Source organism: Ovis canadensis, chromosome 7 (assembly GCF_042477335.2).
Source record: "Ovis canadensis isolate MfBH-ARS-UI-01 breed Bighorn chromosome 7, ARS-UI_OviCan_v2, whole genome shotgun sequence".
In the NCBI taxonomy this organism is placed as follows: Eukaryota; Metazoa; Chordata; class Mammalia; order Artiodactyla; family Bovidae; genus Ovis; species Ovis canadensis.
The window spans coordinates 60981318-61007376 of record NC_091251.1 but is presented as its reverse complement, the minus strand read 5'-3'; the positions used below and the strand labels follow the sequence as shown (position 1 = coordinate 61007376).

General features: G+C 35.9%; 1 protein-coding gene across 5 annotated transcripts in view; it reads right to left on the bottom strand.

Annotated features, from left to right (window-relative positions):
• Positions 1-25798, bottom strand: part of BNIP2 (BCL2 interacting protein 2) — a 51413-nt gene extending 25615 nt beyond the window's left edge. The window contains exons 1-12 of one of the 5 annotated variants that reach the window (XM_069596341.1): positions 25423-25615; positions 24188-24327; positions 18105-18211; positions 17145-17212; positions 16496-16672; positions 14560-14736; positions 11388-11490; positions 10670-10801; positions 9199-9285; positions 8984-9082; positions 8213-8248; positions 5652-5699 (exon numbers count right to left, since the gene is read on the bottom strand). In XM_069596341.1, the coding sequence (XP_069452442.1) occupies positions 5652-5699; positions 8213-8248; positions 8984-9082; positions 9199-9285; positions 10670-10801; positions 11388-11490; positions 14560-14736; positions 16496-16672; positions 17145-17212; positions 18105-18154 (977 nt within the window). In that variant the 5' untranslated portion in view covers positions 18155-18211; positions 24188-24327; positions 25423-25615. Of the gene's footprint in view, positions 1-5651; positions 5700-8212; positions 8249-8983; positions 9083-9198; positions 9286-10669; positions 10802-11387; positions 11491-14559; positions 14737-16495; positions 16673-17144; positions 17213-18104; positions 18212-24187; positions 24422-25422 lie in introns of all 5 variants that reach the window. The other 4 variants (XM_069596342.1, XM_069596340.1, XM_069596344.1 and 1 more) reach the window with 4 other exon arrangements.
• Positions 25799-26059: the final 261 nt, after the last annotated feature.

The window sequence follows — 26059 nt, the reverse complement described above, 5'->3', positions numbered from 1 at the left end:
CTATTAGACACACTATTAGAAAATCTAAGGCAGTCACATTTTATGCCTGCAGCGTGTTTAGCGTAATACTGTTGAAGACCCTGTAAACTGAAGACAGACAAGATCTTAAGTTTATAGCAAGAATTTGATTCAGAACAGTGCGGCAATTAACTTAACCCAGCAAGCGCTTGGTTTGTGAACCATATAGTATTTTGATTTGGAAGAATGTGTATTTAAAACTTGTGCTTGCTGCTGCTGCTGCTAAGTTGCTTCAGTCGTGTCCGATTCTGTGCGACCCCAGAGACGGCAGCCCACCAGGCTCCCCCGTCCCTGGGATTCTCCAGGCAAGAACACTGGAGTGGGTTGCCATTTCCTTCTCCAATGCATGAAAGTGAAAAGTGAAAATGAAGTTGCTCAGTCATGTCCGACTCTTAGCGACCCCATGGACTGCAGCCTACCAGGCTCTTCCGTCCATGGGATTTTCCAGGCAAGAGTACTGGAGTGGGGTGCCAGTGCCTAATACAAGACAAATACTTAAATATGTATTCGCATTGTGTTATCTCAAGTGGTATCGTAACTGTGGAACAAAGGAGGCTGGAACGTGCACAGCTGTTTGCCGTTAAGCAGCAGAACAGTGATTAGAGTAAATGCAAAGCAAGTGCTACCATCTGGAACCTCTGAGCAGGTTCACAGAGTAAACAGGTTATTATTTACGCTATGTTTTCAGCCACTTAGTGAACGGATTTCACTGGATTCCCCATGACTGAACTAATTCCAAACTATGAAATACAAAGTGTGATTATCGTTAAGATAATGTTTAAAATTAAAGCAGGATGAATTCTTTACCCCTCTGAATAGGAAGCAGCACCCAAACTACAGAAACAAGAGTAAAGATCTAAAACTATTTGAAACGCTTAACTTTGTAAAAATTCTGTAGTGAAATGGGAGACAGAAAAATGTGATAAAATGAGTCAAAAACAAACTTTACAATTAATTTATTTAAATTCATTAACGTTGCAAAAATATGATGTGCAACAAATCAGGACACAAGTTATTCCTAATAAGTCAAAGAAAATATTACATCTTAGTATCAATAAATCAAGACCAACCCTAGTATTTCTTACAGGGACCAACCACATCAACATCTTGCACACAGTTTTTAGAAGTGAAATCTCTCTCACTGTAAAAGGAGAGCACTAGGCTACACAACATTATGTGAACAGTGGTAAAATGATCACAGTACGTTAATTGTGTCTAAATGACAGCAAGTGAACTTATAGTAAGAAAAATGTTTGAATTCTTGAAATACACATATCAAAGTGCGTTAGTGTCTAACGAATTCTGAATTGTGTTCCATGTGCCCCAAGGTCTGTGCAAGTCAGTGCCCTGATAGTTTACGAAAATAAAACTGTTTAAGGGGCATAATTTTAGAAAATTCAAATATAAAAAGTGCAGTGGAGTAGCTAATTAACATTACTTTCCAAGTTCCTCCTTGCTGCTGCTGCTGCTAAATCACTTCAGTCGTGTTTGATTCTGTGCGACCCCATAGATGGCAGCACAACAGGCTCCCCGATCCCTGGGATCCTCCAGGCAAGAACACTGGAGTGGGTTGCCATTTCCTTCTCCAATGCATGAAAGTGAAAAGTGAAAGTTAAGTAGCTCAGTCATGTCTGACTTAGCAACCCCATGGACTGCAGCCTACCAGGCTCCTTCCTCCCTACACTCAATGTGAAAATGTATCAAAACTTCAAAATGCCAATGTTTTAACCTCTTGCAGAATGTCTTATAAAACAGAACTAGCTATCTCAAAGAGATAATAATTCTTTAGTAATATGAAAGCACTAAACCTTTGATTTTCTTCTGTTGTATGATGTATTAAGTGCCTTATGTAGACTTTCCATAGCATTTTTAAAGTAGTTCTCAAATCATAAGAAATTAGGTAGATCTACCATATATAGCTGCAGCAAAGTAACAGTTCTCTTCAAATTTTAGTGTCACTCCTTGCTGAACACATTAGTTTCAACTGCCATTTACAACTTCCAAGGAAAGTTACACTACTAGGACTCACCACTGATCTGAGTCTAATTTACTCATTCTTGGGGTAGGAAGAGAAAGGTGAAAGGCTCCCTACGTAATTCTTTACTATTACAACACTAATCATCTCCCACTTCTCTTACCCAGCTGACCTTCTCATGCAAGCATGCAAGTCTAAGTCCTTAACTTTCTGCCAGCAACTCAAATTTCACAATCCCTATTCCCAACAGAGTACTTGGTCTAACTTTTAAGTGCTTTATTCTAGATATCCCACCCTTCTGAGATCTGTGATCCATTTCTCCAATGTCTATACAGGATAAGAAAAAACATAAGGCATGAAAAAACAGAATGGGGTAGCCATGTCTATCTATTTTCAGTCTATCTCCTCCTCCCATATAACATGGGGCAAAGGATGAAACTACTGTCACCTTATATACAACCTTTCCAATCTCATTAGGAAACTGGACTGTTCTACTTGATAATCCTAATGCTAATTTATCTGTCAACTGAAGAAATCTAAAAAGCCACTTCTGTATTAATTCAAACACTTTCAAATTCCCTGAGCACTCACATGACAACAGCCAGAGTAACAGAGTCATTTACAAGAAGGCTTATCAAAAAAGCAGATTCCTTACCTTTTTAAGTTCTGGAATTGCAGCTGAAAGACAGTCTAGCTACCTATATAAACCTGTCAATCAGCAAATTTCAATATTCAGTATAGTTACTAAATAACGATGTCCATTTTAGAACAATACATTAACTGTTTACCAGCCATGAAATGTCAAAAGTAACATATCCCATAACCCTACATTTTAACCTGAGCATTGTAATTGCCAACATTCCCTATTTGAACTTGCTTCTGTATGAAGGGACAAAGAAAGCAGAAGGAAATATGTATTCTCATGGGAGGTATTACCAGCCTTTGCACCTTTCACTCTAGTCTCCTTATTCATGTATTCTGTATGTAGCCTGCAATATTCTGTAAATTCCTGCTTGATACGAAAAATGGTACCAACAGCTGCCATATATAGTACTTCCCTTAACAAGGACACATTCAGTGGCATCTTAGATAACAACTGATTTTATCCCTAGGCCCTACTTAGAATCATATTTCTTTACATATCTCCCCAAACCCAGTTAAAAAGACTATTAAGCTTAAATTGTGGGATCAATATATTGACTACTCTTGGTGCTAATAAGGAATATGTCCAAGAAGAAACACAAATTACTTGATGAGAAACTTTTGACTAAAAAAAGAGACACTCCGAACTCAAACACAACAAGAAATAGTGACAGAAGCATCAAATTAAACAAGTTAAATCCATGATCCCAGCAGAAAGATAAAATAACACAATTCTATTTAATCAGTAAGGGAAAATTAAAATTGAATGATACAGGGAAAATGTCACATAGCTACTAATGTCACACAGTCACATTACTATTTATAAATAACAAATTTAATAAATACTTTTCCTCTAGCCTACTTGTTATGATCTTCAGTCTCATAGTTATGAAACATTATGGGGCATGTCCCTGGACCAGATTCCATTAAGGTATATGTTAGAACAGGTATTCTTTTAAATCTAGTGATTGATAGCACACCCCTTTGCTTATATCACATTCCCTCTGAATTTTAATGTTCTAATAAAAGATAGGCTACCTCTACTTCAAAAAAAAAATAAACAACTTAGGAATATGCACCACTTTTGCAACAAGTTGTATCTATAGTCAGGAACAATGCTTGTGAAAGCAAAAGTCAATAAACAGTAACAGGTTGAAACTGAAGAACTGGGTACTAAGTGGGGAGGAAAGTCACATATTAAAAAGCTCAGCTCAGTTTGAAACTACTTTTCAGATGAAAAAAAAACCACTTAAAGCACTCTACAAATATACACTCTAATCACAAATAAATTCAGTATGATCTTTTATTCATAATTCTCATATAATAATTTCAGAAGGAATGCCTAAATTGTTAGTTTGCATTTGCAACACAAAGTATTTCTAAGATCTGAGCAAGCAATATGGTTTTGGTTTTAGTCACTGTAATGACAACAGTTCAGGATCTGCCTACATCTGCTGGATCCAAGTCAAGTCAGAAGGCTGCTGAGGGAAGAGTCTCATCCTGGGAATCCTCCAGCCTCTCCCAAAATAGGACTTGGGTTAGCATGTCAAGTTTATGAGTGGGGAGGACAAAGAGTAAAGGAAATTCTCTTCTGTAATAGAAAAGTTTATAGTGAAAACAGTAATGATAAAAGCCAATCTAGGATAGACTAGAGCTTGAAGGTTTAGCTCTCATTCATCTCAATTTCACTTCTCTTTTCATATAAATTACCTTATGAAGGGCTGGAGCATGGTACGACCCTTAAATTAGGAAAAGTACTGAGTTCACCAAATATGAGTCCCACAAGTATATTAGAGCAATCTATTGCTTTTGGATGATTCTGTGGGTAATTAAGTTCTACCTGGGGGCATAAGTACAATTTCAATGTAGAGTCAAGGTACTTACCAAATTAAACAAGGAGTTTATATGCTTACACCAAATGAGTCATCCATAACACCACAGTATGATGATTCTCTAAGACTTACAAAATAACTTAGTTTACAGTACTGTCAACACAATTTAACAGAAAATGTGAAAACACACCACATCTAACTAGGTCAAACACCTGATAGGAAAGTATTTTGGTAAAGTGCCCACATTGAAAGCAGTTAAAAAAGCAGCCCTGTTTTCTAAAGAGAAGTGACAGTGAGTAACTCATCACATTCTCTACTACACTGCACTCACACAGATTCATAAGAGTGATATCCTGGAAACACAGCTTATTTCACATTAGTGAACAAACCTTTTTATGAAGTTTTGACTTTTGGCCAGAAGATAAAATGTCCAAAATATACATATATACACACAAACCCCAATTCTTAACCTCTTTAAATTCTCCAATTCTAGAAATGGCTTTTTGATTTGTCTTTAAAAAAAAAGTGTGCAATATACTTGTATTTGTGTCTGAATCAAGAAACAATAAATGTTAAGTGAGAAAAATGTTCAGAATTGTACTAATCTACTTACATTATGTACATGACCTTTGAATATTCATGAAAACCATTTTAACTGTCCCTCACCTTATGAGCATATTTTCTAAGTGACCCAGGAAGTATATTTAACCATTTACAAAAACAAAACTTCTAACATGCACTTTAAAAAATCATGGTCTTATTTACCTGCATATTTGTCCACAAGAAAGGTATACATTAAAAAATATTGCTCAAAAACATAAAAATATATATTATCTCTTTCCTTTTTCCATTTAGACATATAAATATTTTACTGAAGAAAATGCATCATTTAACAAACAAATGCAAAAACTGCTTTATATAAAGTGTGGTTCTCTGCTATAATAAGCAATATAAAATATAAAATGATTACAATATAATTAGCTAGTAAAGAACTAAATTCAAGAGATCTACAAACCAATACAGCAGTGAACAGTCCCTTATACAAAAGTCCATTAAGAAAAAGTCAAGTCAATTCTGTAACAGGTTACATAAAAATCAGGACCAATAAATGCATTATAAATGCAAAAAAGCACTGCTTCATCAGCACATTCTTCAGTTGTGTTTGGACTAGATGCCAAACTTACTGTTCATTTTTCGGTTCATCTTGTTTTCCATTAAGCTCTTGATCAACTCTGTTTAATGAAAAATAATACAGATAATAAGTTATCAGTAAATGATCAATTTTCTTTTTAAAAATAATGACTGATTTTACCATAGATTATTATTCTGTTAAAAACAAAGCTTTGCAAAGAAGCAGACATAGTAAAAAGGTTACCAAACATTCTCCCAACCAGGAAAAGATAACTTCTAAAGGCAAGAGGACACTGGCAAGAACGTGACTGCTGCTGCTGTTTTTTTTTCTAAAGAGTATAAGATACTTCATATACAAATGCACATAAATTTTATTAGAAGTTCAAGTTACAGCAGGCATATTAAGATGCTGAACTGTAACATGGCGGGGGCAGGGAGCTAAGTGATCTGAGTGGCAGGAAAAATAATTTGTCAAAAACTATTTTGTTAACTGATATATTTAAATGCTACAACTGCCACCAACTGATCAATTTGTAATTTCAGTGATGAAAGTACATATTTATGGATGCCATAATTATTCTCCAGAATTTTACTGGTACACTAAGAATTTGAATGCTTTTCATTTATCTTGATAGTAAGAAGTCACAGAATTTAATAATCAGAAATATCTAGATATAGATTAAAAATTAGGAGAATTATGTAATTAATCACAAGAAACTTACAGACAACCCTTCACAGATAATGTACAACAATTTATAATATAATATTTGTATATTTTTATTTGTAGTACTTTGAATCACTGATGGAGTTTAAAACATCTTGGTATGATATATGAAGATACTTTTCACACTTGTTTCCATTACTATGATCAAAGCCTTGGCCTGTGGTAAAGCCAGATTAACAACATTTAAAAATATTAGTTATACTGGTATCAAAATTTGAAAGGTACATATTCTTGATAAGGCATGCAATATATACATAAATCTTTTCAACATCTGAAATATCAGTATGAACTAGTTTCATAATTGCTTTATTTTAAAACTCTGTTCAAACATTTTAACAGTCAACATCTATCTGTCTACACTTACACTGAGTTGTTTGAAACCAACATCTAAAACTGCTATATTTAAGCACACTCAGCTCTGAATCTTCCTATCACTAGTACTCATTATAGAGATTTTACCTTGAGTAAGTTCCCCACAGGTAGCTTCTGTTAATTTGATATTAAAAACATGCCCTTCTATTTTTAACTTGAATGTCATTTTCAAGCTGACAAGGATTATTTTTCAAGGCTAAAGAAACTTTCTACAAAAACTAAGAAGTGCCTGAAAGATATGTGTAATGATTCTATTTAAGGTAAATAAAACAAAAGTTAAAAAAAAATCAAGATAAAAATAATATTTGTAAGTTTCAAACAATACATTTAAATAAAAAGTACAATTCCACTTTTTTTCTGGTGCCTAAGTTACTTAACTAAGAATTTTGTAAAAAGATACAACACAGCAGATTTCATCCACAAAGGAAATTCATTTTGAAATCTACAAAGCAGCTGGCTTCAAAATATTTTATAATTACAGACTATATTTCAGCCAGTTGTCTGGCAAGTGCACACCAATGCCTTGAGAGGAGTGAGAAATGAGCAAGATCTAAAATCATTGTTCTTATCTCTATCTTAAAATGTTTAGCTGTAAAGTGTCATATAGAAATGTAAAGCTGATTCGATCATGTGGTCAACTGAATTATTGCTCGTCAACAGAGCCAAAATGTGTTTGAAGTTAAATATGAAGTTATGAATATTTCAGCTTTAATTCCTCACAGTGGTCCAAATAATAAATAAATCTCCCGCCTTAACTCTTATGAAAGATTGTATGAATCTGTTTTGCTGATTTAATTGTCAATATTTTAAAAATCCATTAACAAGTCAGATCTAAATCCTGTACTTTTCTAAATTACTATATAAAACAATACTAATTTATACCTTTGCCTTTCATCTTCTATGCTAACATATTAACAGATGACAGTCTGTTATGCTCAAAGCGGAAGTATTCAAAATTAAATTAAAGATGGAAAGCAGAGTGTTTAACTATCAAATGGTATATTGAACTTTTAGGTATTTTATCACATGGAGAATTTGACTAGTTAGCAGGCCATTGTTTAAGCATACAAGGAAATCAATGTTGGTTAGCCAAAGAATATCTGCATTGTAAATATAATTATCAACCCCAGGGGGGAAATCTGATATATTAAAAAAGACCATAAATATTTCAAAAGCACAAATTGGTAAGGTATTATAAGTAATTGGCTTTTCAAAGAGCATTCTTAGGATCTGTTATTTATACCAAAAGGAGGAAGGAGACGTGGTCTTTATTTTCTAACTGGCATTATTAAGTGGCCTTTATTTTCTAACTGGTCTTTATTTCCTACGTAGTAGAGAATCCAAGCCACACTCAGCAGCAGGAACTTTGGATTCACGGCATATCTGGGCCCTGGGGTATATTCATATTTACAAATGCTGTTATCTTTGTCTACAAGCTAACCAACCCATAAGGAAGAGTTAGTCTGTGCAATGCAAATGGACTAGTCTAGATGCAACCCAATCAAGGTGTGCATATACCTTTTCTTTTTCTTTTTTAACTTTTCTTCTTCATACCTTGGTGGGGAAGAGTTATTTTAGTAAATATACATGTTATGAAGATGAACAAAAACTAAAAAAAATAAAGGCTCTAACAACAAACTCAAGTTTGTAGGCAAACACAAAAATATTTAATACACTATATAGAAAGTCAGAACTGACGTAAGAAATGTGGCGTTGATATATTCAACAAACTAAAACCTCAGATTATTAGAACAAAGAAACATTTTTCTATATTATAGCACTGTGATACTCAAGTATTTATGTTAACAGCCTTCTGCTAAGCCCTTCTAGAAGTTATGTAAGTAAATTTGGTAAATAGAACAAATTACAGCCACTGAAAAGTATCAAGGTTAGGCTGATATATTTTATTTCCCTAGTAATATGATTATTTGATGCCATAATGAGCTTACTTAAAACTTGAAGAGCAGCATGTTCAGGTGTGCAGAATGTGCTTTAGTACTGACCAATCAAGAATCATCTCTTAGACTGTCACTAGTCTTTAAAATTATAAATGAACCAAACCAGAAATAATTTATCCTACTTCAGCTGATAGCCTAAAGAAAATGGTGACTTAAAAGGAAGGTGTTCAAAAGTGTCTTCTTCCCCCTTTTCTTCATTATAAAAAAGAAAGAGCAGTTACAAAATATTTATAATCCATGAAGGGAGAAAGAATAGGTACCAAAGTATTTACCTCTTGTATATCAAAATATAAAGATCCAAATACAATGAAATAAATAAAACACAACATACTGTTTTATGCATTCTGGTATTCCAACATATTCCATGGGGACAAGCTCTGCTAGTTCTGCCAAATTAAAGACGTATCTAATTTTTTGGCTGAATTTTGAGCTATAGAAAAAAATAAAGATAAATACCTTAATATTTTTGACCAACAGAATTGACAAAACATTCATACAAAGAGTTTGTAGATTTTCTTTTTCAGTTAATGGCTCTCAGAAAATTACCTAATAAATGGTCTTGTAATAGCCAGAAGTGTTCTTATAAACCAAGAGGGATGTACAATGATTAGAGATTTTAGGTTTTTCCGTAACCTGGAGTTAAAAAAAAAAAAAAAGTTGAAAAAGCTCTACAAATTCTAATGCTAGAAGAAAAGCTAAGTCATCAATAAGTTTGTACAAGTCTACACAAAAAACTGAAAAAAAAAAAAAACCAACCCTCATTCAAGAGCTGTCATTTAGATATATTACTAAAGACAACAAAAGATAAATAAAACAAAAAGCACTCCTAAATTGAAATGGCCCTTCCCACTGCCATGAAATTAATTCTACTTCATTTGTATTTATTTTCACAGTATAGCCTGTTATTAAATGTCTCCTAGTATACAACTTGTCTTCAGGACTCTGCCAGTCAGGGGTAGAGGTCAATGATGAATATAAAAGTAAGCTCTTCATTTCTCAGGAATGGAGGGGAAACTGTTACTGATTTCTTCAACAACATGAAAGGCACTGGGCAGGCAGAAAGATAAGAGGGGAAGTCACCTAGGGAACAGGCAACATGAATCAGATCTAATGTATTCTTATGGAGTCTAAATGGAGAAGGAAATGGCAACCCACCCCAGTATTCTTGCCTGGAGAATCTCATGGACAAAGGATCCTGGTGTGGGCTATAGCCCATGGGATCGCAAGAGTCTGACACGACTTAGTGACTAAACCACCACCACCAACACCAAGTCTAAAATTCTGATTAAAAGTTAAATGCATTATCCTAGACAATTTAAAATGATGAAATAAAAACTGCTGTTTTATTGTTATAGTTTACACTTATCATAATCACTAAACATTAAAAAATTACATGAACCAGCCAATGTCATGTTCATGTATGAAGAGAAACCTATTCATAAACATGAGTTGATTAAACTACTCTGAATTAGCTGTGGTCAAATCAAACCAAAGAGAGAATCAAAATTCCTTCTATTAGCATGGACGACTCTCAGAAGAATATAATTCTAGAGCTCACTCCAAAGAAAGATTACAGATAAATAAGCGTCATAAATAACAAAATACAGTAAGCACTATATGCTCAGTCGTGGTCGATTCTTTGCGACCCCATGGACTGTAGCCCACCAGGCTCCTCTGTCCATGGAATTTTCCAGGCAAGAAACTGGAGTGGGTTGCCATTTCCTTCTTCAACTAAGCACTATAAATGAAGCAAAATGCAGAATGTAATAAAATAGGAAATGTACTGAATTCCCCATCCTTTCCCAAAATATAAATTATAGGAGTGTCTGATGTGGTACAAAAGAGAAACAAAGAGCAATTTTATAAGTCTGAAAATAGAAACTTGCTATGAAATTAGTAAATGTAATTTGTGAAGTAGATACATGGTACCTGTAAGTGGTAACAGAAAATAAATGTTAAACTAATAAGGACATTATAAAATTTATTCAGACTAGCTTTTAACTTGTATTTACAATACCTTCTGTCAATTTGTTGATAGCATTTCCTGAGCCATCCCAGACTGGGCATTTTTCTTCGAGTTGTTGCACCATTTAAATAAACTATCATGTAGTTTTCTGCTACTAACAGCTCCAAAGTGCCAATAACATACCTATAAAAATAAAGTCTTAAACACTGCTATGCAGAACCAAACCAGGTTTATCCAAATAACACAATTCCCTCCCCTCTCCTTCACTGAAAGCAAAAATTCAAAACTCTTATTAGTATTATTGTCATTTAAAGAAAAAAAAAAAAAACTTCTTTCTTTTAGAAATACACACTGAAATGTTTATAGGTGATAAATACTTGCAGGGATTTGCTTCAAAATTATATCATGAGAGAAGTATTTATGGGAATAATGTATAAACTGATAATTGTGGAAGTGGGTGACAGTTAGACAAAGATTTAATATATACTTCTCTCTACCTTTGTATATGTTTGAAATTTCCCACAAAAGCACTTGATGTGTCCTCAAATGTAAAATAAAGAAGTTGGAACAAATAATCTGTAATATACCTTCCAGTTTCAACATGACAATTCTTCTGTTGAGTTGGAATAGTTTCAGAATGCCAAATAACAGACTTAAGGAACCAGAACCAGGATATTTACAATTTTTACCTAGCTAAATAAAGTGCACTTTCTTAAACTAGAGATATGATTTACTCAATTCTTTCCAAATATTGTGATGATCTACTTACTTAAAGAGATTGTCCATCAGGTATCTATAATTAGGTTGACCACTTTCAGGCATAAAACAGACAGCAAACACAACAATGGCATTTAATCCATCTCCATAATACCCTGAAAAAGAAACCAGCATGATTATACTCTGAAGACTTTTCAGGGGATATCATTTTTAGTTGATAAATTATAGTGGTTTATGTTCCACACATTTCTGAATCAAAAAGTATATTTTTTGCTGTCATTGGTCTGACCTTGTATAGTCTTACAAAGATCTTTAAATCCTCTCTTCTCACAAACAATAAAATCCTCTCTTCTCAAAAACAATAAAGATATAAAATCTGGTTTATATGGTGGCCTTATAAACCAGAAACCCACTTAAATTAGCATACTCAGAAAGCTAGCCCTATTTTATCAAGTGGATAGAATCATACAATCCAAGAATATACATCTGCAATAAAACATTCTTATGCAACTTTTACATGTAAATAGTAAATGTAAAAATAGTTTTACATTCAGTGATGTCTAGCATTTTGTAGCTTTTAGAGCCTTACAAAGTAAGAAAAGATTATATCTCTGACATAAGACTAAGTGAAGAAAAACAGCACTAAAATATGCTTTAATTATAATCTCTAAAATGTAAATGTTTTAATGATAACAGATATTAAACTGTAACCAGCAAGGAGTATTTCTGCTTTAACTTTCATTCTGATTGTTTACAAACATGCACTGAAAAGGTTGAACATTTCATTAGAATCTTCACTACCTTTCTTAACCCCTTAGTCACAAAACATTGCAGTAACTCAGTAGGACAAAATGGCCCTAATTACTATTTTCTCTTAAATGAAGTGCTATGTCTCAAAAATATTAGGTTTAAACCATAAGGCAGGTCTCACAACTTGCTTCCAAAGAATGAGCTGAATTAATACATTATCTGTGCACTTCCTGATCCATATTATCCTGTTTTCTTCCCTGCGTAAGACTAAATTAGGCAGAATAATGCAACTGCAAACATTCAAGTGATTTGTTTTCAAATGAATGAAGACCACAGAAATAAGCAGGACAAAGCATTTGGCAGAGGGTAAATTAAGCAGAAATGACTACGTGAAAAAACCAATCTGCTTGACATATGTGGCACATTGTCCTGCATTAGGAGGAATTCAGGTTATATGACATGATCTACGGAGTAACATTCTGATGCTATTTAAACAGTGACTATGTAAACTTCTACATACAGGACAGTCAGAATGATATAAATTATAGCTGTACATCATAGCTTTTCCTATTTGACTTGTAAATTTCTTAAGGAACCAAGGCTTATATTCGTATATTCCAGAAATACACAAAGTAGGTGTTCCATAAAAATGCAGAATGAATTCTCCACTTTGTGGTAAAGCTAAGTGGTTTGTTCACAGTTTTAAGGTAAATTAAGAATCATATTTTAAAGGGTCAGGTTGTATTTATAAGCATAAAAGACTTGTACAACAATGTTCATGGCAGTTTTAATCGTAATAGCTCAGACTGGAAAAATCTCACATGGTCCATCAAAACAGAGATGAATAAACAAATCAGCAGTAACAAGGAATGAACTGCAGATACATGCAACAACAAGGAAAAATGTCAAAATCATTATGCTGAGTGAAAGCAGACGAGTGTAAACTGTGATTCCAGTCACGTGATTGTAACAGGCAAAACTAACCATGGGGTAGGCATTGGAACAGCGGTTACTGCATAGAGGGTATTCATTGAGAAGGAGTACCAGAGAATTTTCTGGGGCAATGAAAATGTTCTGTCTGTCTAGGGGGTGTAGATTATATGAGTATATATGGTTATACAGGCATTTGTCAAAACTCAGTGAATTATACACTTAAGATTAGGGCATTTCTAGTGAAACAAGATGGAGAAGGCAATGGCACCCCACTCCAGTACTCTTGCCTGGAAAATCCCAGGGACGGAGGAGCCTGGTAGGCTGCAGCCCATGGGGTCACTAAGAGTCGGACACGACTGAGCGACTTCCCTTTCACTTTTCACTTTCATGCACTGAAGGCAATGGCACCCCACTCCAGTACTCTTGCCTGGAGAATCCCAGAGATGGGGGAGCCTGGTGGGCTGCCGTCTATCGGGTCACACAGAGTGGACACGACTGAAGTGACAGAGCAGCAGCAGCAGTGAAACAAGAAAGATAAATACTCTATATCACTTGTATCTAAAATGTCTAAACTCTCAGGAACAGAGATTAGAATGGTGATTACCAGAGACAGGATAAAAGGGGAAATAACAGTCAAAGTACAAACCTCCAGTCAGAAGATGAGTAATTTCTGGGGACTAATGTAGCACATGGTGACAATAGTTAACACAGTTAACCATATCTATTATGTACTTAACAGTTGCTAAAAGGGTAGTCTAGACCTTAAATGTTCCCACCACAAATAAGAGTTGGTAATTATGTGATGTGATGCAAGTGTTAGCAAATGCTATGGTGGCAATCATTCTCAATACAGAATGCATCAAGTCAACATATTTTATACCTTAAACTTATACAGAATGTTATATGTCAGTTTTATCTCAATGAATATGGAAAATTAAAAAAGGAATTTGCAAATACTGCAAAAATAAAACAAAGGATTAGAGTATTTTACTCCATATAAATTCAGTTCAGTTCAGTCGCTCAGTCATGTCCGACTCTTTGCGACCCCATGAACTGCAGCACCCCATGAACTCCCTGTCCATCACCAACTCCTGGAGTCCATCCAAACCCATGTCCATCGAGTCGGTGATGCCATCCAACCATCTCATCCTCTGTCGTCCCCTTCTTCTCCTTCCCTCAACCTTTCCCAGCATCATGGTCTTTTCAAATGGGTCAGCTCTTCGCATTGGGTGGCCAAAGTATTGGGGTATAAATGGATAAAAAGAGGAGAGTGTTAAGTCTCAGTTTAAGGGTGTTTAGGGATAAGGGTGGAGGGAGATAGTTTTCATTGCATACTCTTATACTTTTGGAACTTATTGTATGTGTATATTAACAAATTTTAAATGTTTTTTTCCTTTACTTCAAACCCGTTACATTTCTAAAAGGACACATGTTTATTATACTTTCAAAATTATGTTAATATCCCAAAGGAAAGATTCTTTAAGCATTCAGATATCTGATAGTGTATTAAAAAAATCTGGAAAATCTTTGGTAGCTCTTACCTCCATGGCTAATAACTTTCTTATAGGGTTCAATTGCTTTCATATCAACCCTGTGGTCCTGTTCTCCAATTCTGAACATACGCCAGCGTCGTCCATCTTCTTTTTCCTCTGCTGCTGTATATTCAGTAATTGAGCCTTTCCTAATAACTTCAGTAGTCTTGGGTTTTGGAAGATCATCTGTCAAAAGATTTTTGAATCACAGATTGTTACTTATACAATAAAAATTAAATTACATGTTAACCACTTTACTATCTAATCAGACTGTTTAGAGAATATTTTTTATTATACCTTCTGCGGAATTTTTTTTAACTTTTTATTTTATATTGGGATATAATTGAGTAACAATGTTGTGAAAGTTTCATACGTACAGCAAAGTGATTCAGTTTTACATATACATGTATCTTTTTTTTTTTTCAAATTCTCTTCCCATTTAGGTTGTTACATAATATTGATTAGAGTTCCCTGTTTGTGGAATTTTAAATATTTCTTCCATAATAGAGAAAACGGCTTACTCTTGATATAAGGCCATTTTATTTTTGGAAATCATAGTTCTTTAACTTTTTTTGTATTGCTTAATTCACAGAGGACCTAATCGCAGTACAATGTACATCTACAATTTGCAGATCCTGTTGACAACACTGTCCTTGACAGATAGTTACCACTATATTAACTAAAGCAACTCTCTGGGGGCCAATGTTTTTTGTTGTTGAACACATAAATTATTCCCCAAACATTATAATACCAGATAGAAAGTGGTTAACAAGTCAATGGTTACTTCTCATTTGATCAGTTTCATAAAGCAGAAAATTATTTGATAATATTCCAAAGTGTACATGCAAAAGTCTATTTTAAATTGACATTAGCCAAAGCACAAGCACCAGTGATTAGGTATAATTTACAGTTTAAGGTTGCATTTTAGCTGATTTTTCATGATGTAATGATTTTCAAAATTTTAGTATCACAGTCCTTACCAAAAGATGGGGGAAGGGGAAACCTACTGTATGTTAGTTGTCTGTTTCCAAGACAAAGTTGTTAACGGAAAATATCCTTCCAGGAAATGACTACAGCAGCATTAAAGAAAGAAGAGACAAAACACATAGGCAGAAAACTATTTCAGTATCTTTATAAAATATTGTTTACTACTGGATTGCTTATTGAACCAGTAAAATGGGGAAGAAAAAAGAACAAAAGATAAAGTACATTAAGAATCTTACTCTTTACTGCAGATAACATACCTAGTGCTAAACTTTTGCTCGGAAGCAAAAGACACTTAAAAGATGAAATATGCATATATAAGTTATTCCCAACTACAAAGATACTAGACAGCAATTATCTAACTAAAGGAAGCATGCAATGCAAAACACATGCCAATTCCTTTCAATTCCAAATAGCTAATGATAACAAATCTAAGAGTGGAGTCAAGGAGACTACATTAGTTCAAGTTGGTTGTTTACAAAGTGCAGCACTATCAGATGAACCCACTGAAAAAAAAACCCTCAAAAACACACCTCAAAACCATCCCTATAGAACTCCCTCTCTGCAAATTCTTAACTACTTTTAAGAATTCCCTGAAATATGTTTTTCAGTGCTTTCCCTCTTATTTAATCCACTGAATAAAAGAACGCTGTAATTATCAAGCAATATTTGGGAGCAAAATGGAAAAACATAATTGTATAGCACTGGGCAATTAAAAAAAATAATAAAGCCACAGGTAATCTACTTAAACAGTTTGGAAAGCCATAATATTCAACGTTAGCCAATTTTTATATCTTTACAACCTATACATGAACTTTAGAATTGATAACATCTCATTTCAAAAAAATCCCTTAATCATTGATTTTAGTTGGTTTCATGATCAAGTGAAAATGCCACTGTGCATATACATGAACACAAACAATCATTAATAAAGGTCAGGTAAAATCAACGAAACACCTACCTTCCCACTCAAATTCATTACTGTCATCCGATGGTGTATCTAGGTCATCTAAGTCAATCTCCCCACTTTCATCCAAATCATCTGACAACACAGAGCCATCACTAGGATCCAGAGTTAGGCTAATGTCGGGAGCCATTAGTTTCTTTCTCACTTTATTGCCATTAACTTCTAGTGAGCCTGGAATGGGTTAAAAAGAAAAATCAAAGATATATTTAGAAAAGATGCTTAGATGCATAAATCGAATAAGAGAACTTTAATCACTTTATTCTTGAGAAAATAACATTCATTAAACAATTCCAAAGCCCTTACGTACAAACTTTGGACTTTGATCACTACTGTTTCTGTATCACAGCAAGCTGACACATCCCAGCAAGGACATGCTTTTTTAAATAACAGAAGCAGAACTTCCAGTCACTGTTTACTACTAAAAATCATCTTCCCTCTCTCCTTCATGATCAAAATTTCTAAAACCCAAGGGTATGTTTTTGCAAAGTATTCCAAAGCATTCCAAAAATGCTTTCCTAAACAGTTAACTTACCCTTTGGCACCCTATGATGGAACAAAAACTGAGTATATTTTATTTCTTGACAAAGTGTGTTAAAAAGAAATACCACAGATAAAAGTCTATTTCTAAGTGTCAAGTTCTTACCAGGCTGACTCTCTGGTCCAGTTACAGCTAATATATCTGCTTCAATACTATCATCTTCTGGTAAAGGTCTAAAACACACAGACATAATTTTTAACCCAGAAATTTAAAAAAAAAAATCTTTTGACATTCAAAGATCTATTAAAATAGCTTATAGAAACAATTATGTAGAAAACTGAATAAAGCAATGTTTCTTAAGCTTGAGTAATTTACAAACTACTGTTAAAGAAAAATTTCAAACTGTCTCAATTGATTTACATATCTATATAAGTAACACATAAAAGTAGGTATATATTCCCTATGTAACAGCTCTTGAATACAACTACAAAACAAATTTTATAAATCATTACTTTACAAAATGAATATGCTTCAAATGCATGAATTTAATGGAATGTACAATACAATGTACGATGAAGCTGAACTGTCACTTAAAATGGGAATATGCACATGACGATGATGTTTTTGAGCTCAGCATTTCTGTACTACGATTATCATGCTGTGCTATGCAATGACTCAGTACTCACCAGCTGTTCCTATTCCAACTGCTAAGTAACCTTCTTATGCACTGAGATGGTCTTCTGACCAAAATGGCACAGAAGTATCCCTTAAATATACGGTCTGCCTTTGCGCTCTCTCTCTTACCCTAACTAGTGCCGACAGAATCGTAAACGCAAACACAAACGTGTCACGGTAGCTCACCAGATAATATAGAAAGCTTTCCTTGTCTAACTTAACAAGTTTTTGTCTTAAAATAAAAGCATAAAATTTAATAATTCCTGCAGGCTTCTAAAGACCATCTTCCTCTAGAAATTCTGAAGACTCTATTATTAGTACTAAATGAACATTTTGCAACACTGGGTTTCTTTAAGAAGTCCAATCAATATTCATTCAGTAAGTGACACCTCAGTAAAGAAGTAGTGAAGTTCTGTTTTGAATCTGTTTTCATTTTAAAACGTTGCTCACATTGGAAAATCTTCATCTTGCCATTCTTCCTTAAGTTCTACACCTTCCATCCTCAGTCTGGACTCAATGTCAACTACAAACTCCTGATAATCGAGAGTGCCAAAATCCTGTTAAAAAAAAAAAGAAAAGAGAGAGCAAGAAAAAATTTCATAGGCTTATTTTCCACATTATCTGTTGAAAAGATGCAATAATCTTATATTTGAGTTCACACTTCCACCCCGATCATGAAATAAATTTAGTGGGCTGCAACTACTCCTTTCCATTCCCCTCTCCCCGCCCCAAGAATTAGAAAAGAGTCAGAATACATATATTCTAGAAACTACCGTTTGTGATAAGGGTGCTGTGCAGTGAAGTGCTTATTCCACACGTATACATGCATGTGTGTGTCCAGGACATGATTCACCATTTACTAGGTACTGTGAATTATGGAAAAGCAATTTTGGGGCTGAGGAGCACAAATAATAAAAGTAAATAAATATATTCTCTATTCTAGACCCATCATCAAATTTTCTGTCCTTTGGAGAGAGGTTAATTCTGGAAATTGAACACTAGTAACTAGCATTTATACTCTTAATTCAGCAGAGCCCACGTGGTGTGCTGTCTCTAATATTTACTTCTCCATAATTCCAATGCCACAATTTCTGAGCCGCTTAAAGAGGGCTATTCAGTACCTGTTCAGTAAATGAATTTTGCCATATTTTTTTTTGTTTCATATCTATACCAAGCTTTTCTCATGTACTTTAGCATGAGTTTTCAGACACTGACCGTAGTGAATATTTCTATTCATGCCACTACATGTTCTAACTTAGTTTCAGTTTTTCTAAGGAAGGATATGGGTGTTACTATCCTCAGTTTACAAAATGACGGATCTAGAGTTTGGCAAGGTTGATGGAATATGAAAGAGAGGTTTAAATATATTTAAGAAATCATTAGGTCAACTGGTTAACATTACAACAAAAACTATGGTACCTTGAGGGGGCAGGAGGTATAAATGGAATATCTGATTCACTTACATTAGAGTAAATCAGTAGATGACTAAACTTAACTTAAAAAATGAAGTAACTCCTGAGAAATCTGTATGCAGGTCAAGAAGCAACAGTTAGAACCGGACATGGAACAACAGACTGGTTCCAAATTGGGAGAAGAGTAAGTCAAGATTGTATCTTGTCACCTTGCTTATTTAACGTATATACATCGTACATCATATGAAACCCCTGGCTGGATGAAGCACAAGTCAGAATCAAGATTGCAGGGAGAAATATCAATAACCTCAGATATGCAGATATGAAATGCCACCCTTATGGCAGAAAGTGAAGAGGAACTAAGAGCCTTTTGATGAAAGTGAAAGAGGAGAGTGAAAAAGATGGCTTAAAACTCAACATTCAAGAAACTAAGATCATGGCATCCAGTCCCATCACTTCATGGCAAATAGATGGGGAAACAGTGACAGACTTGATTTTCTTGGGCTCCAAAATCATTGCAGATGGTGACTTGCAGCCATGAAATTAAAAGATTCTTGCTCCCTAGAAGAAAAGCTATGACCAACCTAGACAGCATATTAAAAAGCAGAGACATTACTTTGCCAACAAAGGTCCATATAGTCAAAGCTATGGTTTTTCCGGTAGTTGTATATGGATGTGAGAGATGGACCATAAACAAAGCTGAGTGCCAAAGAATTAATGCTTTTGAACTGTGGTGTTGGAGCAGACCTGCAAAGTCCCTTGGATTGCAAGGAGATCAAACCAGTCAACTGTAAAGGAAATCAGTCCTGAGTATTCATTGGAAGGACTGATGCTTGAGCTGAAATTCCAATACTTTGGCCACCTGATGTAAATAACTGACTCATCAGAAAAGACCCCGATGCTGGGAAAGACTGAAGGCAGGAGAAGGGGAAGACAGAGGATAAGACGGTTGGATGGCATCACCAACCATCAAACTCATGTTGATGGACATGAGTTTGAGCAAGCTCCAGGAGTTGGTGAGGGACAGGGAAGCCTGGTGTGCTGTAGTCCATAGGGTCACAAAGAGTTGGACACAACTGAATGACTGAACTGAACACATACATCTCAGGAGACAGAAAGTATTACTAGTTATAACTATAAGTTTTAAAACAGAGGTAAAAGTGATTGACACCAGTGGAAGAAGGTGGGATGGGGAGAATGAGGCTTTTCACAGTAAATCCTTCTGTATTATTTAACTTTTAAAACCACGTATGTGTAACCAGTGGTCATGTTTAATGGTTGCCTATCTGTTATGTCATTATAACATTCAAAAGACACATAAAGCTGTAGCAAAAACCATTATGTTCCAGAACAACAATAACAAAATTACATAGAAATTTTCTAAAGTGTTAGATTTCACACAGTAAACTAAATTCTTATCTCTGCCAAGACTGGGAGGCTTTTTTTTCCCAGTTTGAATTCTTACTTAGGCTTAAGAGGTTCAAAAATCTTCAAAAGGTTTACATTTTTGAGGAGTTACTTGCAAACAGAAAAAAAGCAAATGCTGTCTTTTTTTCATCAACATATTTGCTGGGAAGTCAGTTAATTTATATGTAGGAGTAAGGCATTTTTAATTCTCTGGGAAAAACTTAGGTAATTTTGAGAAATGAATGGAAAACACACTTAAAATACAATAATCTTGATTTATTTAAGCCTTTGATATTCACCATAAAGTGAACAAATGTTTTATCCTAGATTTAATAACCAGAGACGTTTCATTAATTAGTCTCACATTTGTACTGGGTGTACTGGAAAAATAACAGGATGCTCTCAGTATTTTTTCAAATACTTCACATACTCAAAAATATTTAATATTTCAAAAATATAAGCAGTGACTGGAAGCTGCTACCACTATGTTTGCAACATCTAGCACAGTGTCTGGCACATAACAAGCCTGTAAATATTAGTTAACTTTAAAAATAAATATTTAATTGTAAGGTGTAACACTGAATAATCAGCATTTGCTTTGCTCAACCTCACGCTTATTTTTCTAATTAAACTACATAAATAGGCTTCCTGTTAAGTTTTACACCTCAATAAAGAGTAGTGAAAATATTTGGGGAAACTAACATACTGTCCATTTCTGTTGGTAAAAATATTCTATGTTTGTAAGAGAAAATACGCACCTTGTGCAATTCTAAAAGATAAACCATGTCTTTTAGCTATTTTACCACTTCAGTAAGTCTATCACGTGAAAATACTACTTTAAACACAGAGAACCAGAGTCGGTCAGCTCACTAAGCTGATTCATTCAATTTTTACTTTAATATCATTGAGTCACATGATGTTAATACACCCCAGCATGTGGACATGGATATTTAGTTTGGGAATAATTATTTAGGCTTGTTAAACAGGACCTAGAGGGAGAGAAAAATAGGTTCACTCTTAACCATTTCATCACAAGTTTTAGAGGGAAAAATATTGATACACTAGGTAAAGTTTAAACTGCTGCTGCTGCTGCTAAGTCGCGTCAGTCGTGTCCGACTCTGTGCGATCCCACAGACGGCAGCCCACCAGGCCCCCCCGTCCCTGGGATTCTCCAGGCAAGAACTCTGGAGTGGGTTGCCATTTCCTTCTCCAATGCATGAAAGTGAAAAGTGAAAGTGAAGTCGCTCAGTTGTGTCCGACTCTTAGCGACCCCATGGACTGCAGCCTACCAGGGCCCTTTGTCCATGGGATTTTCCAGGCAAAAGTACTGGAGTGGGTTGCCATTGCCTTCTCCTAGGTAAAGTTAGAAAGTCCTTGAAAGAGGACTGTTCTTAGAACCACATTATCAGCAGTTTTAAGAACAGGAAGCAAGAAAGGAGCAATATAAGCACAACAACTTTGAAAGAAATCAGGATATCGCTGACTCACAATATAAATAAATCAGAATGGGGAAGTAATAGTTTAAGATGCTAACTGTCAAAACAACCAAATGCAAGAGGAATAACTTGATTTCTCAACAAACTTGTGGTAGCGGTGGCACATTATTACTTATGCCAGTTATCAGTGGTGGTGATAGAGATAAATTCAAAAGGGTATAGCTGACTTCAGTGAAGTGTGGTGGTAAATTCAACCAAGATGAAAATGGGGATTTCCTCATGCAGCCTAACAATATAAGTAAAAATTAAATATTAAGATCATATTTAGAAACGCCCAAATTATAACTTAAAATTTGACATGACAACTTCACTATTATGTAGTTTAACACAGATGGTGGAATAAGTGCCAGCACTCAACATGTACACTCAAATCAATTTTGTTCGGCAAAAGGACATGCTTAGGCAAGCCTTTCACATCCCCATTTAAACGAAAGGACTTTGTTCCAAATGTTCATGTTCACATTTTCCTATGAAGCCGGCAATGCTGGTAGTACAGAGGAAAACACTTTTGGCCAGCCTGTATGTTCGGGAGGGTCGCCAATACACCTCTGTAAAGATCCTACATGCCTGCTTCTCGTTTCCTTGAGAGCAGAGTCATGTAGGTTTTTAAGAATGAAATGACACAAAGATACTAACAGCTTAGAATGGCTATTCTCAAAAAGACCAGAAATAACAAGCAGTAGTGAGGGTGTGGAGAAAAGGAAATCCTCGGTGGGAATGTAAACTGGTGCAGCCACTATGGAAAACAGGAAGGAAGTTCCTCAAAAAATTAAAGCCAGAATTCCGGTACAATCCAGCAATTCCTCTCTGAGTATTCATTGGAAGACAATTAAAACACTAATTAGAAAAGATGTGTGTACCCCCATGTTCACAGCAGCATTATTTACAATAGCCAAGATATGCAAGTAACCTAAGTATCCACTGATGAATGAATGGATAAACACAAGCACAGGAATATTATTCCATCATTTAAAAAAAATCTGCCATCTACCACAACATGGGTAGACCTTGAGGGCATCATGTAACGTAAGTAAAGTAAGTCAAAAAGAGAAAAACAAACACGTTACGATCTCACTTATGTGTCTGTAATCTTAAGAAAACAAAACAGAAAAATCAAAGCTTATAGACACAGAGAACATATCGGCAGTTGCCAGAGGTGGAGGGTGGAAAGTGCGTGAAAATGGATGAAAGGGGTAGAAAGGTATAAACTTTTAGCTGTAAGTTAGTTCTGGAAAGGTACAGCATGGTGACTATAGTTAGTATCACTGTATTAGATATATGAAAGTTGCTAAGACAGTAAATCGTTAAAGTTCTCATGATAAGAAAAAAAATTTCATAAATATGGTGATGAATGTTAACTAGACTTATCATATGTATTTGGCAATGCATACAAACATCGGACTCATGATGTTGTATACCTAAAACTAAGTTATCTGTCAATTACATACCTCAATTAAATGTGATACCCTATCAGAAATGTTAATACAAAATTCAAGAAAAATCACAATAGCGCTGTTTCTCACAATTGTGAAGACAAAGCACAGGACAATTATGCCAACCATAAAAGTTACATTTATTATATTATCAGTATGCAGAACATACTGGAGGGCTCTGAGACCTTTAAGAATATTAAAGCCTAATAACTGATTTCTAATACTTTCTAGAGTTACAAATATTAGATGCAATATAAAAGTATAACTTTGGAATATTATTATCATCACATTATACTAGCACTCTGCTTTATAGACTGTAAGCTTAAGATGACATCTTTCGATTCACAGTCAGCCAAAGTTAAATCATCTGATCTGGCTATACATATACTTCCTTTCTTAGGTGTCTTTTTCCATTGCTGCTCCTTCTGTGAGCGTCACACCAGAAGAATGAACAGAACCACTTTCCAAAGAGTGCTTTTTCCATTTACTGTTTGTATATCTCATACATTCCAACCAAAAATTCTGTATCACATATAAAACATGCGGTTATTATCCCAATTTTAGCTTATATTTGAGGCAAATAACCACATCCTGATTTCCAGGTTAGACCTAGACTGTTTCTAATACAGCACACTGTCTCCAGTTCACTGGCAACTTTCTACAGAATAAGACTGTCAAGCTAGATTTGGCTAAGTACTCTTGCCTGGAAAATCCCATGGACAGCGGAGCCTGGTGGGCTGCAGTCCATGGGGTTGCTAAGAGTCGGATACGACTGAGTGACTTGCCTTTCACTTTTCATTTTCATGCACTGGAGAAGGAAATGGCAACCCACTGCAGTGTTCTTGCCTTTTGCACATAGTCGGACAGGACTGAAGCGACTTAGCAGCAGCAGCAGCAGCTTCAAAGATTCTGTAATGCTGAAAGACTACAGTAACACTTACTTATGATAATTGCGTTCGAGTCCTATGTTTGCAGAAGGAGACCCGTAATACTTCCTGTCTAAAACCAACAATATTATGCTGCAACAGAGATTATGAAAATTAAAAATAGTGTGTGGAGAAAATGTAAAATGATAAGAACTAAGGAGAATGCAAGATCATCAAGAAAATGGTCTATAGGATAACTAGATACAGTAACTTCAGTTAAAATTCTGAGGAAACATCCATTTACAAATTGTAGAAATTCCTATACAATTTTAGATAAAGAATACGTTTAATTTTAAAAATTAAGTAGTTAAGCATTAGGAGAAGTAGTCTAATTCTTTTTTTTTTTTTTTAAAGGTGAAGATGGGAAAAAAAAGCAACATCAAAAATCAATCACACATTTCATTAAACTATATGGAAGGCGCTAAGACTACCCGGATGACTAAAGTCGTGCTCTCAAAGAGCTTGCCAGAGCACAGCAGACCAAGGGGAAGTTTCAAATCGATGTAACAGACGCAAATAAATTTCTGATTTAATATGCGCTGGTCCAGCAGATCATCCAGGGCATCAGGTGCACCAAGGAAACCCGAGCCGCCTGTGCCAGCTCTTTAAGTAAAAGATAAGTGTCCATGCAGGAACTCAGCTTTTCACGTATCAGGGTCCATCACAAACGCCGCTTCCTTGTCTATTCCCCAAGGGTGTGGAGCACGTTAGACATCCAAGTTTCTTTGTTCTGTACCAGGACCCACGCTGGTGAGAAACAGGGGACTAACAGGGCCCAGAGACTGCATCCAGATCGGGAAGTGTGCAGGGGGCAGAGAAGAGGGCAGGTGCTCAGCCGAGCACAACCACCACAAATGGAAAAAGGTTGGGAGAAGTGGGGAAGCAAGGGTGGCAAAAAGCAAACAAGCCTGGCCAAGGGCGGGGGCTGAAGCGGGGCGGGGATCCGGGAAGCGCCTCTGGGCAGTTTCTAGGGCGCCTCCTATAACGGATAAAGCTCGGGGCTTCCTTTCTCGGACCGCCCCGGGTGTGCGCCCTTCGGATGTCTGCCCCCGAGGCCTGACCCTCCGGCCCCAGCCTTCCCGAGGGGCACTTACCCCGGAGGGAGCCTTGGCCTCCTCGTCTTCTTTGCCCCTCCAGGCCGGCGACGTGGGGCTGACGGCCAGGTCGCAGAAGGTAGCGCCGAGCGCAGCCTGCTCCTCTCTGACGGCAGCGAGACCCGGGCCCAGCCCCTGAGCCACAGCGGCAACTACAGCGGCCGACCCGGATACAGAGAGCCGCTCCGAAGGAAGTGACAACACCCCGACCTTCTCCAGACCCCGCAGCCGGAGGAAGCCGGGGCAGAGGCGTGGCGTCTTCACGAGTCCCTCCCCCCGCCCACACCCTCAGTGGTGGCGGGCGGGGCCGGGAAGGAGGAACTAACGCTCCCGCCGGCTTTCTGCTTTCTCCCGCGACTTGGCCAGCGGAGCTGTCAAGCGTTTATCTTAGGTTGGCAATTGTTTACACATCTGCAGGAGCTTCCTCTTCCTGCGCTGGGCCACTACCCTTGAGCCTCAAAGAGCCATTTTAATATTCTTTATGTTGGCTTTACTGATCATTGTGATTTACACTATATAATAAAATGGATGCAAAAATAGTTGATGTCTTATTGGGGAAGTAAAACTCAGAAAACCCCTTAGAGTTTGGTAAAATTCTTAAGTGAACAATGCAAAGAAATACAGCAAAACAATAGAA